The following is a 14,703-nucleotide window of genomic DNA, read 5'->3' as shown; positions in this document are numbered from 1 at the left end:
AGGTCTGTGAACCCCCTTTTCCTGAATCTGATTGTAGGGAAAACAGCTCCCTGAAAAACCATAAAAACCTCAACCCCTGTAATGTTTACATTGCCAGCGAACCTCAGACACTACTTCGCTTCCAGGTGTCACCGGAAGTTGTTGGTGCAACACATTCTGGCTTCCATTCGGAAACACGGAATAATAATACAGTGTGGAAAGTGGCGTTATTGCTAACAGCCGCTTCCTCCAATCTCTTTGGAGACATCAGAGCTGAATTTGACAGGAGCTGTCATTGCATGCAGCTGCCGCACACAAACTATGGTTCCGGCCTGGACTTGTTTTTCGGGGGAAGGAAAATTAAGAAACACCAGACCGGTCACTGAGAGCCACGTCTAATGGGAGAGGCCAAAGAGGGGACAATCTGGAGCCGGGAGCGGAGTGCCAGGAGCCAGGGAAGAGGGGTCTGCGCACACTCCGGTAAGAGCATGGGTCCCCCTTACCACCCATTAGAGTCCCTTCATTGCTGCTTACAGAGCGAAGACCCGGACAGCGACATCCTCCATCCTGCCACATCCTCACATAGACTGCCAGAGAGAGCCCTGACAGGTCTTCTATCTCTAGTCCTGTCTTTTTGCATGATGTCAGTCCTGCAAATACATGACACAGACATGTCTATATATCCTATATACACATTGCCACAGACATGTCTATATATCCTATATACACATTGCCACAGACATGTCTATATATCCTATACACACATGATTACCACAGACATGTCTATATATCCTATATACACATGATAACCATAGACATGTTTATATATCTTATATACACATTACCACAGACATGTCTATATATCCTATATACACATTACCACATACATGTCTATATCTCCTTTAGACACATGATTACCACACAGACATGTCTATATATCCTATATACACATTACCACAGACATGTCCATATATCCTATATACATTATTACAGACATGTCTGCATCTCCTATACACATAACACAGTCATTTGTACATCTCCTATACGCATAACACAGTCATGGCCATAAATATTGGTACCCCTGCATTTCTGTCAGATAATGCACCACTTCACGCAGAAAATTGTTGCAATTACAAATATTTAGGCATCCTCATGTTTATTTCTTTTGTTTGTATTGGTATGACACAAAAAAGTGGAGAGAAAAAAGCCAAACCTGACACATTCCACGCAAAACTCCAAAAATGGACTGGACAAAATTATTGGCACCCTCAATTAATATTTGGTAGTATAGCTTGAGATTGTCCATGCTTTTCCACAAAAACTTGGAATGTAATTATTTCTTGCAATTTGGAGAAGGTGCCAATAATTTTGTCCAGTCCATTTTTGGAGTTTTGCGTGGAATGTGTCAAGTTTGGCTTTTCGTTTTCAACTTTTTTGTGTCATACCAGCGTGAAGGAGAGGGCTAGGTTCGTCCAACCAACTAATTGATCATGAGAATAGTTGACAACTATTCTCATGATCAATTATGTGAAAATTTGGTTGCACAAATTATTAATGACATCGGGGAGGGTGTTAACAGCGATATTTCCATGTTTGCGGATGACACCAAAATTGGGAGGGTAATAGACACGGACTTAGACACTATAACATTACAGGAGGACCTGGATAAAATAGGGGAGTGGGCATTAATGTGGCAGATGAGGTTTAATGTCGATAAATGCAAAGTAATGCACTTTGGAATTAAAAATAAACAAATGGGTTATACAATTATGGGAGTGCCGCTGGGGAAGTCAGAAATGGAGAAGGATTTGGGGGTCATTGTAGACCACAAACTGAAAGGTAGTTTGCAGTGCCAGGCTGCTGTAAACAAAGCTAGCAGGGTCTTGTCCTGTATTAAAAAGGGGATGTATTGCAGGGACAAGTCTATAATTTTGCCACTTTATAGATCATTGGTTCGACCTCATCTGGAGTACGCGGTCCAGTTCTGGTCACCAGTACTAAGAAAAGATGTCCTTGAGTTGGAAAAAGTCCAGCGGAGGGCAACCAAACTAATTAGGGGTATGGAGGACCAGAGCTACGAGACGAGGCTACTAAATTTAAACATGTTCCCATTGGAGGTGAGGAGAATAAGGGGGGATATGATCTCCATGTACAAAATGTTCAATGGTGGTAGCAACATTGGCGATAAACTATTTAAAATTAACTCCGTTAGAGAAATGTGACATCTCTGCCCTGCCTGATGAAGGGACCCTGCGTGGTCCCGAATTGTTGGATTATGCGATATGTGTGACGTTTAGTCCAGATACATGGACTTTTTGTGAATTTCATTTTTGAAAATGTTTCTGCAGCTGCTGTACATAAATTCATGTAGCAATTCACAAATCACTTATTTTTGTAAGTGAAGCTAAGAAATTGTATGGTTTAGTCCCTCAGCGGATCTACAAATGCTCCTAATCATTTTTTTTGCGCTGGTATACTTTTAAATGACATGGCTTTTCCTGGTGAGAACGTAAACATGCATTTGTTTGTGATTATCTCGTTGTCAAGACTGGTGAATTTGAAAACTATTATTATCTAGAACACAAGCGGGAACGATGATGCATTTTTATACAATGCTTTTGTCTTTCAGGTCATTTTTAGATATGATGGACTGACATTTATTTTTGTGTTGTCAATCTGTTTTCGGAAGCCACTCCACCATGCTCATCCATTGTCTTACAGCAATACAGCAAATATTTGAGCTTTATTTATTTTAAACAATAGTCAATTGATTACCCAATATACGGTTAATGCAGCTATGAGCATGCAGTCTGCGTCCGAATGTCTTGGTACCCAGTCTGGCACAGTTATTGATTCTGGGACTGCTCTCAAGCAGGATGGACTTGCTTTTTCAAACACTAAGCTGAACACATCACTTGATGGTGAAAGCAATATTGGTGAGTTGCATGGATTTGTCTTTTTAATCATTGTCTGATAAAATTATGTTAAAATCATTTTATAAATGGGAATGTATTGCTTTGTTTTTGACAAACTTATATAAACATACATAAGGTGCAGGTGTAGTAAAAATTAATTTGCTGGATGAAAATAAAACGGTAAAAACAGTAATAAGGAAATGACCAGGATATTGAGCTCAGAATATCACCATGTCCTTCAAGGGTTAAATCCCAGAATGGTGCCTCATTTCTCCCCAGACAATTTTATTGGTATGATTAAAGTGTAAAATACATGCATAATCACCATCTATAGTTCCCCCAGCAGTGGTGCATTTATTAAAAAGAAACTCCAGGATATTGACAAATTAACCATTGCAATTGGGCTACCTCTGCACTGCAAGCGTTAACTGCTTGTTTTTCTCTAGGGAGGAAAATAAAGAAAAAATACTCACCCGAACCTTGGTCCTGTGGCAGTGTCCACTTCACCTCTCCACCCCCTCTGCTCTGACGTCCTTATGTTTAGTAGACCTGTATTATACGTAATGATGTCACAGGTCCTTAGACTACTGGAGCAAGGGGAGAAGAAGCTGCGGGGACCGGTCTAGCAGCCAGACGGCACCGAGAATCGAGTATTTTTGCACCTAGACAACTGAGCAGTTAACTCTTGCAGTTCAGGGGTAGCCCCACTGCAAAGGTTAATTTTTTTAAATCCTGGAGTTTTTCTTCTTTAAAGAAGAACTTTGCTTTCATTGACTAAAAGCCTAAAACTGATTTAACACATGTAATTGCTACACAATCAATTTGGTTATTGAAGATTACCTTTCCATTTTGATCTGTAGCACCTATCATTTTTTACCATTGTCCCAAAAACTCATTTTTAAACCATACTTATGGGGCTTTCTGTATACAGTTTGTGTGCAGAACAACTCCAGAAATTGTAAAGTCCCAGCATATACTGTCCTGTTATTACATCAGCATTGGAATAGGAATGCATACTAGCGTTGTTTTTGAAAATTCAATACAAACTAGTAGTCCCATCACTGGAGCCTTTTTTTAAACTTTATTTTATTGTTTATCCGATTAATCGAACCTAATAATCGGCTAACTAATCGATTTTGAAAATAATCGTTAGCTGCAGCTCTAATGTAATCAAAGCTTACTTGAAATCCTGTAGTGAGTGCTGCCTTCTGTCTGCCCATGACTTTCAACAATTTCCTAGACTCCCAGCGTGCTTTGCATCTCTTTCCATGATGCTTGATGTGATGTAATCTCAATTTCTCACGACTACATGGCCCACAGTGCATTGCTAAAGCAATGATAATGTTACATTGTTCAGATGTTGGGCTTGTAGTTCAGAAGGCAGGCTCAATGAGAGTTGTGACACAAGGTGTTACCAGTACAGGTGAAACTCGAATAATTAGAATATCGTGCAAAAGTAATTGCAGTAATTGCTGCAAAAGGGGCCCAAACCAAGTACTGAGCACATATGCATGCTTGTACTTTTCAGAGGTCCGATATTGTTCTATGTACAATCCTTGTTTTATTGATTGCATGTAATAATCTACTTTTTTGAGGTTGTGGATTTGGGGTTCTTGGGGTTTTCATGAGCTGTAAGCCATAATCATCACAATGATGATAAATCACGGCTTGAATTATCTTGCGTTGCATGTAATGAGTCTATCTCATATATTAGTTTCACCTTTTAAGTTGCATTAGTGAAATAAATGAACTTTGCACGATATTCTAATTATTCGAGTTTCACCTGTAGCTGGTCCTGCAATCCAGATTTCACCTGCATTGCCATCTGCTGGGAGCAGGGATTTTTTTAAACATAATTATAGTGGGCAGAGTTAGACTTTAGATTTCCATATAAACAACAATGTAGTTCTGCATTGCATGATCGCAGGTCATTGTTTTCTGTTATGTTTTTTTGTTTTTAACAATGTCTTGAGGTGTTTTGATTTGATATATTCAAGGATATCCTTTAAAAGGTCATGCTGTTCTGGAGCAAATCAATGTATACAGGATGGCCGGCAGAAAATGCTTTCATTACATTTTAACCTTCATTACATTAGGCAGAAATGGAGAAGGATTTGGGGGTCATTGTAGACCACAAACTGAAAGGTAGTTTGCAGTGCCAGGCTGCTGTAAACAAAGCTAGCAGGGTCTTGTCCTGTATTAAAAAGGGGATGTATTGCAGGGACAAGTCTATAATTTTGCCACTTTATAGATCATTGGTTCGACCTCATCTGGAGTACGCGGTCCAGTTCTGGTCACCAGTACTAAGAAAAGAGGTCCTTGAGTTGGAAAAAGTCCAGCGAAGGGCAACCAAACTAATTAGGGGTATGAGGACCAGAGCTACGAGACGAGGCTACTAAATTTAAACATGTTCACATTGGAGGTGAGGAGATTAAGGAGGGATATGATCTCCATGTACAAAATGTTCAATGGTGGCAGCAACATTAGCGATAAACTGTTTAAAATTAACTCCGTTACAAAAACTAGAGGCCATCACCTAAAATTGATGGAAAAAAAATTCCAGCACAAGGGGCGAAGGGGGTTCTTCACAGTAAGATCAGTTAGGGTCCGGAACTCACTGCCACAGGCGGTGATTTCAGCAAATAATGTGGAATTGTTCAAGAAACTTTTGGACGATTTCTTAAGGGACCGTAATATACAGGGGTACGGGTACTCCTAGAATGAGATCCTAATAGGTTGGACTTGATGGACTAATGTCTTTATTCAACCTCAAATACTATGTAACTATGTAACTATGTAACCTGTAAATGCATACTAGTTTGTGTAAAGCTGGCCATAAACTAAGCAAATTTGGTCCGACTGTTGATGAAGCTGATCAAAGAAGCTGGTTGGAAAAATCTTCTAACGAACAGAGCCAGCAGCCAATCAGCTGTCGGCTCTGTTTTTTGTATTTTGATAGCGGCCGGCATCAGAATACAAGACAGTGGGAGATTCCTTAATCAGCGCTCGTAAGTGTTGATGGAGGAATCTGTTTTCTTCATTCAGCCTGCAGGTTGAACAAAGAAAATATTCCAGTGTATGGGCAGCTTAAGTCTTTATTTACAATGTATGAATCTGCATATTTAAAAAAAAAAAAAAATGATATTTAGTTTGAGGTAATTGAAGTCAATAGGCATCTTGATATAAGTGTTTATAGAAGCAGAGACAGGCCAGGCAAAGAGGTACTTGAACTGTGGGTGGTGTCTCAGCTTCTCTGCAAGTAGTGCTTGTCTGTGTTTGGGGTTCCTTGAGGTGGCTGCTGTTAGGCTAATTACACATCACTCCACTTTTAGACAAGTTCATTTTGAGTATAAATTATTATAGGTTCATGATGACATGTAAGGTCCATTCAAAACAAATTTGGCTTACATTTATACAATTTGTCACTGTTTCCCTGAGGAAGGAACCCTGCACAGTGCCAAAACCTTGGACTTTTACTTGTGTGACACTTTTGTGAATACATTTGAGCTGGGTATTTCACCCTCATTGGACTGGTGGTGACTTCTCTTCAATATGTGGAAGCCACACACCAGGGCACCTCTGTGTTGCTTGGGCCTATTCTAATCTATAGGAATGGTGACACTGGAATGTCTCTAGCAAGAAATACATGAAATGAAATCATTTTTGGGTCACGCCTTAATGACCAAGGAAACATGTGGGTCTCGAGGTTACACAGGTTGAGAACCACTGCATTCCCTTATTCCTCCCTGTATTTTATTATTCTACAACAGATTTTGTTTTGACCCCCAACAGCTATATTTATCTTCCTACTTGGTTATAGTTTAATTTAGAAGTTTGCTATTTTCTCTTTTTTACTGCATTTGTTGGAGAGATATTTAGCCTTGTGAGTCTAATGTTTTTATGGTACTGTTCCTGGGGTATTGTATGTTTTTTGGTATTGTGCTTGTACATACAACTTGCAATGAAAGATACCTCAAGACTCTCATTGATATCTGCTCCTGGCTGTCATGCTGATTCTCCGGTTCACTCATTTTGATCCACTGACCCAAAACAACTATGCAAATAAGAACTTCTGGCAGTTGTTTTACATTTCCTGTTTTGGTTACATGTTTAAGTTCAGTTGCCCAGGAACCATTGACATCAATATGGGCAGCGCTTCTGCCTTGCAGCACTCGGGGTCCCTGGTTCGAATCCCGGCCGGGTCACTATCTGCAAAGGAGTTTGCCTGTTCTCCCTGTGCTTGCGTGGGTTTCCTCCGGGTACTCCGCTCTCCTCCCACACTCCAAAAACATGCTGGTAGGTTAATTGGCTCCTGTCTAAGTTGGCATTGTATGTGAGATAGGGACCTTAGATTGTAAGCTCCTTGAGAGTAGGGACTGATGTGAATGTGCAACTATGTAGTGCTGCGTAAATTGTCAGCACTATATAAATGCCTGTAATAAATAAATATAGAAACCAGGAAACTTACATTTTCAGATAGAGGTCAGCAATGGTATTTCCATGACAAATCTACTTGAATGAATTACACCTCAAATTGTGCAACTCCCTTGCTAATTATAAACCAAGTGAGTTTCTGTTTTTATATTCTGTAACCATAATTCACAATTTTTACAATCTCTTTACATTCCTCTAGAAACATTTCTTAATCAGGATTTTTCTACCATCCTAGAAATGTACAGGTTCTATCCTGGTGTTTCTCTTACTTTGCTTTCAGTGTAAAGGTCAAATGGTAAAAGAGAAAATGTAAGGCGTGGTTCACTAAAGGAATCTTTTTGACTAAGACAGTTAAAACATACGCAAGCAGAAGCAGACTTTCTCTTTTGAAGGTCCAGAATGGGAAAATCTGTCATTCATGTACTTTATCTTTAATATTTTGTTACTATCATACAGCTTATACGTGAGCTTATAAATGTCTAAGGTTCCAGGCATAAGTAAAATGTTTTAAAGGAAAATGCTCTCTCTCTTTTATTACAAGACCTATACAGCGTGAATGCTGACCTTCAGAAAATGCTAGTTGCCTGGCTGATATACTGACCCACTGGCGTCCACTGAGTCGCACACAAACAGAATAAGTATAACGGTCAGGAAAGTCAGAAGTTCTGATCTGCATTCTAGGTAGAAAAAAAATGAAATGGACACAAAAGGGTGAAGGGTTTGGAGAACTCAGTACTCAAGTGAACAATCTAGGCCAAAATAGCTGATCTAAAAACTCTCCAATCCAGCTCACTTTCCTGTTCAGCTATGTTCTCCTAGATTGTTCACTTCTCCTACCCTCTCCAAACCTTCAAACCAACGTTTTGTGAATAACCCTGTAAATCCTAAAAGTAGATTCAAGTACCTTAACTTAACAAAATTGTACTTTATTTATGTATCACTCAGCACTCCTCAAATCATCTCTGCATTGGTGCTGACACTGTCCTTCCTTCTGGAGGGTGGCTACTTTTGTTCTCCATGGTCCCTGTGTGTGTTGTAAAGTAGCCACTCCAAGCTCACTCCTGTAATGGACTACAATTTCAATATAAATTAGTAAACTAAACATGAGAATGCAGTCCATCACGGGAGTGAGCTTGGAGCGGTGGCTACTTTACAACACACACAGGGACCATTGGGAACAGAAGTAGCCACCCCCCAGAAGGAAGGACAGTGTCAACATGAATTCCGAGATGGTTGAGGATCTAGAGCTGAGTGATACACAAATAAGGTCCAGTTTTGTTAATAATTGAGGTACATGAATACATTTTGAAGGTTTAACTCGGATTTTGGTGTCACTTTAAGTATGGTCAGTGTGACAGCCAGCATATTCAGAAGGATAAATCGGCAATAACTGTCTACATGTTTACCTTATGAGATATTATGACATGTTTAAAAAAAAAAATCTTCTATATTAGAGATGTGTTTGCATTGCGTGTCTATTTCCTCAGTGGTTTTATGACAATAGATGGCATAGAACAGGGTTTGTGCGGTTGCTATCTTTTCATTCAATCACATGACAAATGTAATTTGAGTGTCAGAAAAGTCCATTCCAGATAACTGGAAGGTATACTGTGTCCTTTTGCTGCTATTAAAAGCTTAGTTTAAAGACAAAATGTTCCAGAATTAAACCTGCTGCCAATTGTTTAATTGATTTTTGTAGAAGTAGATGTTTTGTCATCTGTATAAATCTACCTGATTTTTGTTTTCTGTGTGTTTGTGTCCAGGCTAGCTGGTAAGTGTGCTGGGAAATGTTTGATTTGTGTTTGCTCTGTGCAAAGCCCTTCAATGTGGGCCTTACTTAAAAAGCTAGTTATAATTTGGTTGGTGGGGTTTCCTTTCTTGTAGACCTAAAATTTTACCTGTTTACATTGAACCATTTCTTTATTTCTATGACCTGGAAGTGTTGGTGGCCTTGATGAGACAATGCATATCTACATATACATTGTCTAAAGGTGGCCATACACTGTACAACCATCGCAAGACCTTTAGTCTTTTGCGATGGTTGTAAAGTGATTAAAAAAATGTACGATCTGCCCATCTTGGACAGGCAGATTGTACTCTTGATCATCGCAAGCCCTGAGGGGCGGACTTATGATGACTGCAATGAGGGGTGGGCTTAAGATGACTGCAAACGGGCTGTGTGCGCGTGCGCACACCGGCCCGTTCGGCAGTTGTCGAACCAGCAGGCCACTAACTCGCCGAGAATCGTACGATTCCCAGCGGGTTTTCTAGCCTGCTGGTTCGACGGAAGACGTGCGACCGTACAGTAGAAACGGTCGCACGCCTTCCATACACTGCACGATTCTCGTACGATCGCGGGATTTCCCGCGATTCTCGTACTAGAATCGTGCAGTGTATGGGCACTTTAAGGCTCCATTCACACTGAGCGTTTTATCGCGCGATATCGATCCAAAGCATGGCAATGGGGGCTCTGTTCGTCGCTGTCGCGCGTCGCTACAACAGGACCCTATTTTGGAGCGGATTTTTGCGCGATTCTACTTTGCTCAATGCAACCATTTGCGTGATATCTCGCAAAATGACAATAGCGCGATTTGCGATACGCTCAGTGTAAATGGGGCCTTAAGTGAGATAACTATTTAAAATGTATCTAAACAAAAGAACAACAATTTTAGTCTCCCCCTTGTCATCAACTCCATAACATAGGGGGAGGTGTTTGGTAGCTCACAGAAGACAGCCAGTGACAACTGCTAAGTAACATTGTTTGAGATTAAATTTTAGCACATTGAATTTCTGGCACAATCAACAGTTATTTTTCTGTATGTGGCCTGAAAAAAGAAAACAAATGCAGCCACCACACCAAGGGACTGGTATGCTGCAATATAATACATGTTGATCTTTATGTTTAGATACACTTTAAAGGAGAACTATGGGGTACACCTTTTTAATTTAAATTTTTAGCTTCCTAATGGTGCAGTACATTTTGCAATGTACTACTTTAATCAAAAATGCACTGTAAGCTTACAATTCAATGTAATATACTGTGGGCGAGGCTAGGCTCTGTGCTGAGAAGCGATCCCAACAATATTGTAGTGATCCTCCTCTCCCATTGAGGGACAGCAGCTTGTAGGAGCTGATGCATGTTCATGAGAACCTGTGTAGCAGCTCAGGGCACATCCTATCAGAGTTAACACTTGCACATCCATCCCGTAGTTTGTCCTTCATCCCCCTCCCCTTTCCACACTGCTGTCTCCAGCCAATGCACATACCCCATCCCTCCTCTCCTCCACCCTGCTGTCTCTATCTCTTCTTCTCCCTGTGTATGTCCCAAGACAGCAGTGTGCAGGAGAGGGGGATTAAGGACAAACTCCGGGATGGACGTGCTAGTGTTTATAGACCTGTGACATGAATAAACTCTGATAGGATATGCCCTGAGCTGCTGCGTGTGCACAGGTTCTCATGGAGGTTCTTCAGCACAGAGGTTAGCCCCGCCCACTCATGCTCCATGCTGATTGCACTGCTGTAGTCATGACCAGGCAGGGGGTGTCAGACTGCTGTCCGGGGAGCATTACTAGCTGCAGCCTCAAAAAACTATTGAGTTTTCGCCTGGGACTTTGAAAAGAAAAAAAAACCCCATTAAGATTCTTAACATTTTCTGTTTTCCTGCAGCCTGAGTTTATTGCTCACATTTCGTAAAAGTACAGTTGGGCTATATTGCAGAAAAAGAGAGGATTGAGACCTTGTGGTAGAGTAGGCTAAAGCTGGGAACTCCAACAGGGAGATCTTGCTTGGTGTTTCACATAACAAGCATTAACCTGTAACTAAATGTAATCTTTGAGTTTTCAGGTTGATTTAAAGCAGGTTTGCATTTTGATTCCTGTTACCAGACACATTTAGCAAGCTTTCTTTTTTCCTTTGTTCTCCTCATTCTTTTTCTTCTTCAGTTGGTTACATATGAACTTGTGTGTAATGTGTTTAACGTCCCATTAGCATTTACTGTAAAAACTTTTGTGGTTCCAATGGCTTACAATTTTTTTAATACTTTTTTTCTAGCGAGAAATTTACATTCAAATATGTTGCCAAAGGAAGAAAGCAGTATACAGCTGAACAGTTCCGGAGACACTTGTCAGAATGGGCCTCACTCAGAATATACGGATTCTCCTTCATCCACCGAGGCACTAGTGGACTGTAGAAGTGCAGCCCCTCCAGGTGTGGCTGATTTCAGTGAACCTTATACTGAGGGCGTAGTTCATAGAAAAGAAGCTTTGCAGTCGCTGAAGCTAAGCCTTCATATGCAGGAAACTGACCTGTGTAAGAACCTCCTTTTTCTGGAGTGCAATCCCATCTATCGATTTGCACCATTATTCCTTCTTGCAAAGTGCTCCTATGGTTTTCATGTTTGGATCTATAAATAGCAACTTAAATCATGTTTTCAACTTTTTTTCTTTCATTTTCTTATGCTTGAGATGATGAATCAGATTCTGTTACACAATAATATATCTTAACTCTGTGCACGCATTTTCTCTTTGCTCACATTTGCCCTGTTTGTTTTGACATTTTTTGCCAGGTAACAATGCCATTCACACCTTAATAGCTACAGAGTGCAATGTACGGGAGCTCCATTATCCATGCTCTGATCAACATCTTAGAATCAGAAAGATTTGGTTTTAACCTTTTTTTCATTATACAGCTTTTTTTTTTCTTTTACGAAAGCTTATTTTAAGAAGCTAAATAAGAAAATAAATTTGCTGCCATTACACAATATTCACTTACTATGGGAATATTACCATAGTCCCATGAGCTAGTTTTACACTCAGTATTCCATTTTAGGAACACATTGGGTTTTAAAATGAATCTGAATCACAGAGGGGGAATTTCTCAAAACTGAAGCAGACAAAATCTTGAGCAGTGGCCTATAGCAACCAATCAGATTCTCTCTTTATTTTTCAAATCTTAACTGAGCAAACTGAAGAGAGATGCTGATTGGTTGCCCCGTGCAACTGCTTCCAATTTTGTCTGCTCCAGTTTTGATAAATTTCCCTCACTGTGTTTCTAAAAATTGACTGGTGGGCTCCCTCTACTAATTGCATTGCTTGTTTGGGCAGGAAGTATGAATTTGTAATGTAGATAGATGGGCGAAGTGAATCTGCTTATGTGAGGAAACCCAGAAGTAGTAGTCCTAATAGTGAGAATAGATTTAGAAGGGAATAAAAAAGGAGAAAGGGGTGAGGGTATAGGAAGGCAGGGTAATTTAAAAAGAAAAGGGGGGGGGGGTGCGTGGCATAGGAAAGGTTGGAGGATAGAGTGGGTGTTTTCACAGCTTTCACATTCTGTTACATGCTATTATAAACTGAACTTAAATTCAACAGCAAGCAGGCACAAATGTCACAAAATAAAAATCTTTGTTTGTGGGTCTTTAGGCCTCCTATATGATTCTAGTAAAATGGATATGTATTTAAATAAGCATCAGTCTTAAATGTTAGTTTAAAAATATAACACCGCCCTGGTCAGAAGTCTCTCTTTTTAACCTGTTTTTCCAGTAAGTCAAGTAGCACAGACGTATTTAATAAGGTCATGCAAAGTGCAGTGACTGTGGAAAGTGCACTTGGATACTGGTCAGATTTAGTTTTACTTACTTGACTGATAAATAGAGAAGAACACTTAAACATAAAGGCTTCTAAACATATTAGAAGCCTTAAAAGAGAACTATGGGGTAAGTGTTTTCCCCATAGTTCTCTTTAGGATCACAAATGGACATAAACTAACCTCCTCCAGTGACCCAAAGCTCAGTATATAGCGAGCTATTGCCCGCGATATACTGAGAGCGCCGCAGCCGGGACGGGTTCTGACAATACTGTTGAGATCCACCCAGCTGCGTGAGTGACAGCTGGCTCTGCCTATCTAGAGGCAGAGCTAGCTGCGCCTGCCCCCTCCCTAGTTCGTTCCTGCACTCAGCACTGGAGGCTAGGGGAGCGGGGAATCCCTGCGGGGAGCGGTGACTGACAGTCACTGCAGGTAGACGATCGGGAAGTGAGCGGATCGGCTGCATGTTTCTGCTTGCTTCCCGATCAATAGAGCCGACCTGTGACAGCTTCTTTATCACAGGTCAGGTCTAACTATGAGGATGAGTGGAAATCACTCACCTCATAGTTCTCCTTTCAAATAAGGCAGTTTTTATGTCTTCTATATAGAGTTCATGCTTCTGCCACCCTTTTACCTTTTGGAATGTAGGTTCAGGATGTTGGTGGAGAGAGAAGGCTCTGTAAGTGCTGCATTCTGGCCCATACTCGGATCGGTCCCTCAAGGTCCTGGCCAGGGCCAGTCATACTCTCTGCTCAGCTGCATATCTAGTTGTAGTGGGGAGAGCTACCTTGCACATGGTCATTACACTTTGCAGTACATTATTAATTAGGCCTATTTGACATGTGTTTAAAACTTTTGCGTTGCAACACAATACTGTTTACAGACAATATAGATGATCTATTTCTCTCTTATTCTAATTTAATTTCCGGCTTTGCTGCTTGCAATATGCAGCAAGTTATGCCTTTATTGTGCATGATAAGTTACTAAAGACCTGGGGTCATCTTTATGACTGTTTCATATATATGTCTATCTGTGCACTTCTTATTTTTGATTTATGTGTTCTTTTCAGCCTCTAGTGATGCTCCCCTTCCGCTTGAGAAAGAGGAGCAAATCCGCTTGCAGGCCAGACGTCGCTTGGAGGAACAACTGAAACAGTACAGGGTTAAGCGTCACCAGGAGAGGGTGAGAGCTTTATTTCATATGGATACATTTTCCCCATTTCTAATATAAATATTGGTGTTATTCTTATAAACTGGTTTCAAGTATATCTAAACCCAAAAACAAAAATTTAATAGCCAGTCCCTAGATGTGCTAGCTGCATTTGCTGACTTTTTTTTCAGGCTTGAAGATTTTCAGCTAATACACAAAATTACTGTTGATCTTGCCAGAAATACAACCCCAATGCCAAAAAAAAGTTATGCTATGTAAAATGTGCATGAGGACAGAATGCAATGATATGCAAATCTCATAAACCCAAATTGTATTCTCAATAGAAAATAGAAAACATATCACATGTTTAAACTAAGAACTTATAACAGCTGACCTATTTTAGACTTCCTCTCGCTTTTTTTCATCTCAACAACTGTCACTGAGCAGAAAGTGAAGGGAAATCTCCCCATTGTGGACAGACAGAACGAATAGAGAATGTTGCTACCTTTTTACTCTCTCCACCATCAAATTGCCCTTTCTAGACAAACTGATGTGAACGGAGCCCTTAAATTGCGTCTTCCCCCTTTCTTTATTTGAATGTAAAACGGAATTCTGTGTTTTTGAACATGTATGAATACGCTGTATT

The 14,703-nt window shown here is 40.3% G+C and overlaps 1 protein-coding gene across 1 annotated transcript in view; it reads left to right on the top strand.

The window, feature by feature from the left end:
* Positions 1–237: 237 nt before the first annotated feature.
* GOLGA3 (golgin A3) overlaps positions 238–14,703 on the top strand; it is a 49,052-nt gene continuing 34,586 nt past the window's right edge. The window contains exons 1-4 of the mRNA XM_018557619.1: positions 238–459; positions 2,609–2,915; positions 11,379–11,636; positions 13,978–14,090. Coding sequence (XP_018413121.1) covers positions 2,777–2,915; positions 11,379–11,636; positions 13,978–14,090 — 510 coding nt within the window. The 5' untranslated portion in view covers positions 238–459; positions 2,609–2,776. The remainder of the gene's footprint in view (positions 460–2,608; positions 2,916–11,378; positions 11,637–13,977; positions 14,091–14,703) is intronic.

Source organism: Nanorana parkeri, unplaced genomic scaffold, assembly GCF_000935625.1.
Source record: "Nanorana parkeri isolate BGI_ZX_2015 unplaced genomic scaffold, ASM93562v1 scaffold292, whole genome shotgun sequence".
Classification (NCBI taxonomy): Eukaryota; Metazoa; Chordata; class Amphibia; order Anura; family Dicroglossidae; genus Nanorana; species Nanorana parkeri.
This window is presented reverse-complemented; position numbering and strand designations above follow the sequence as displayed.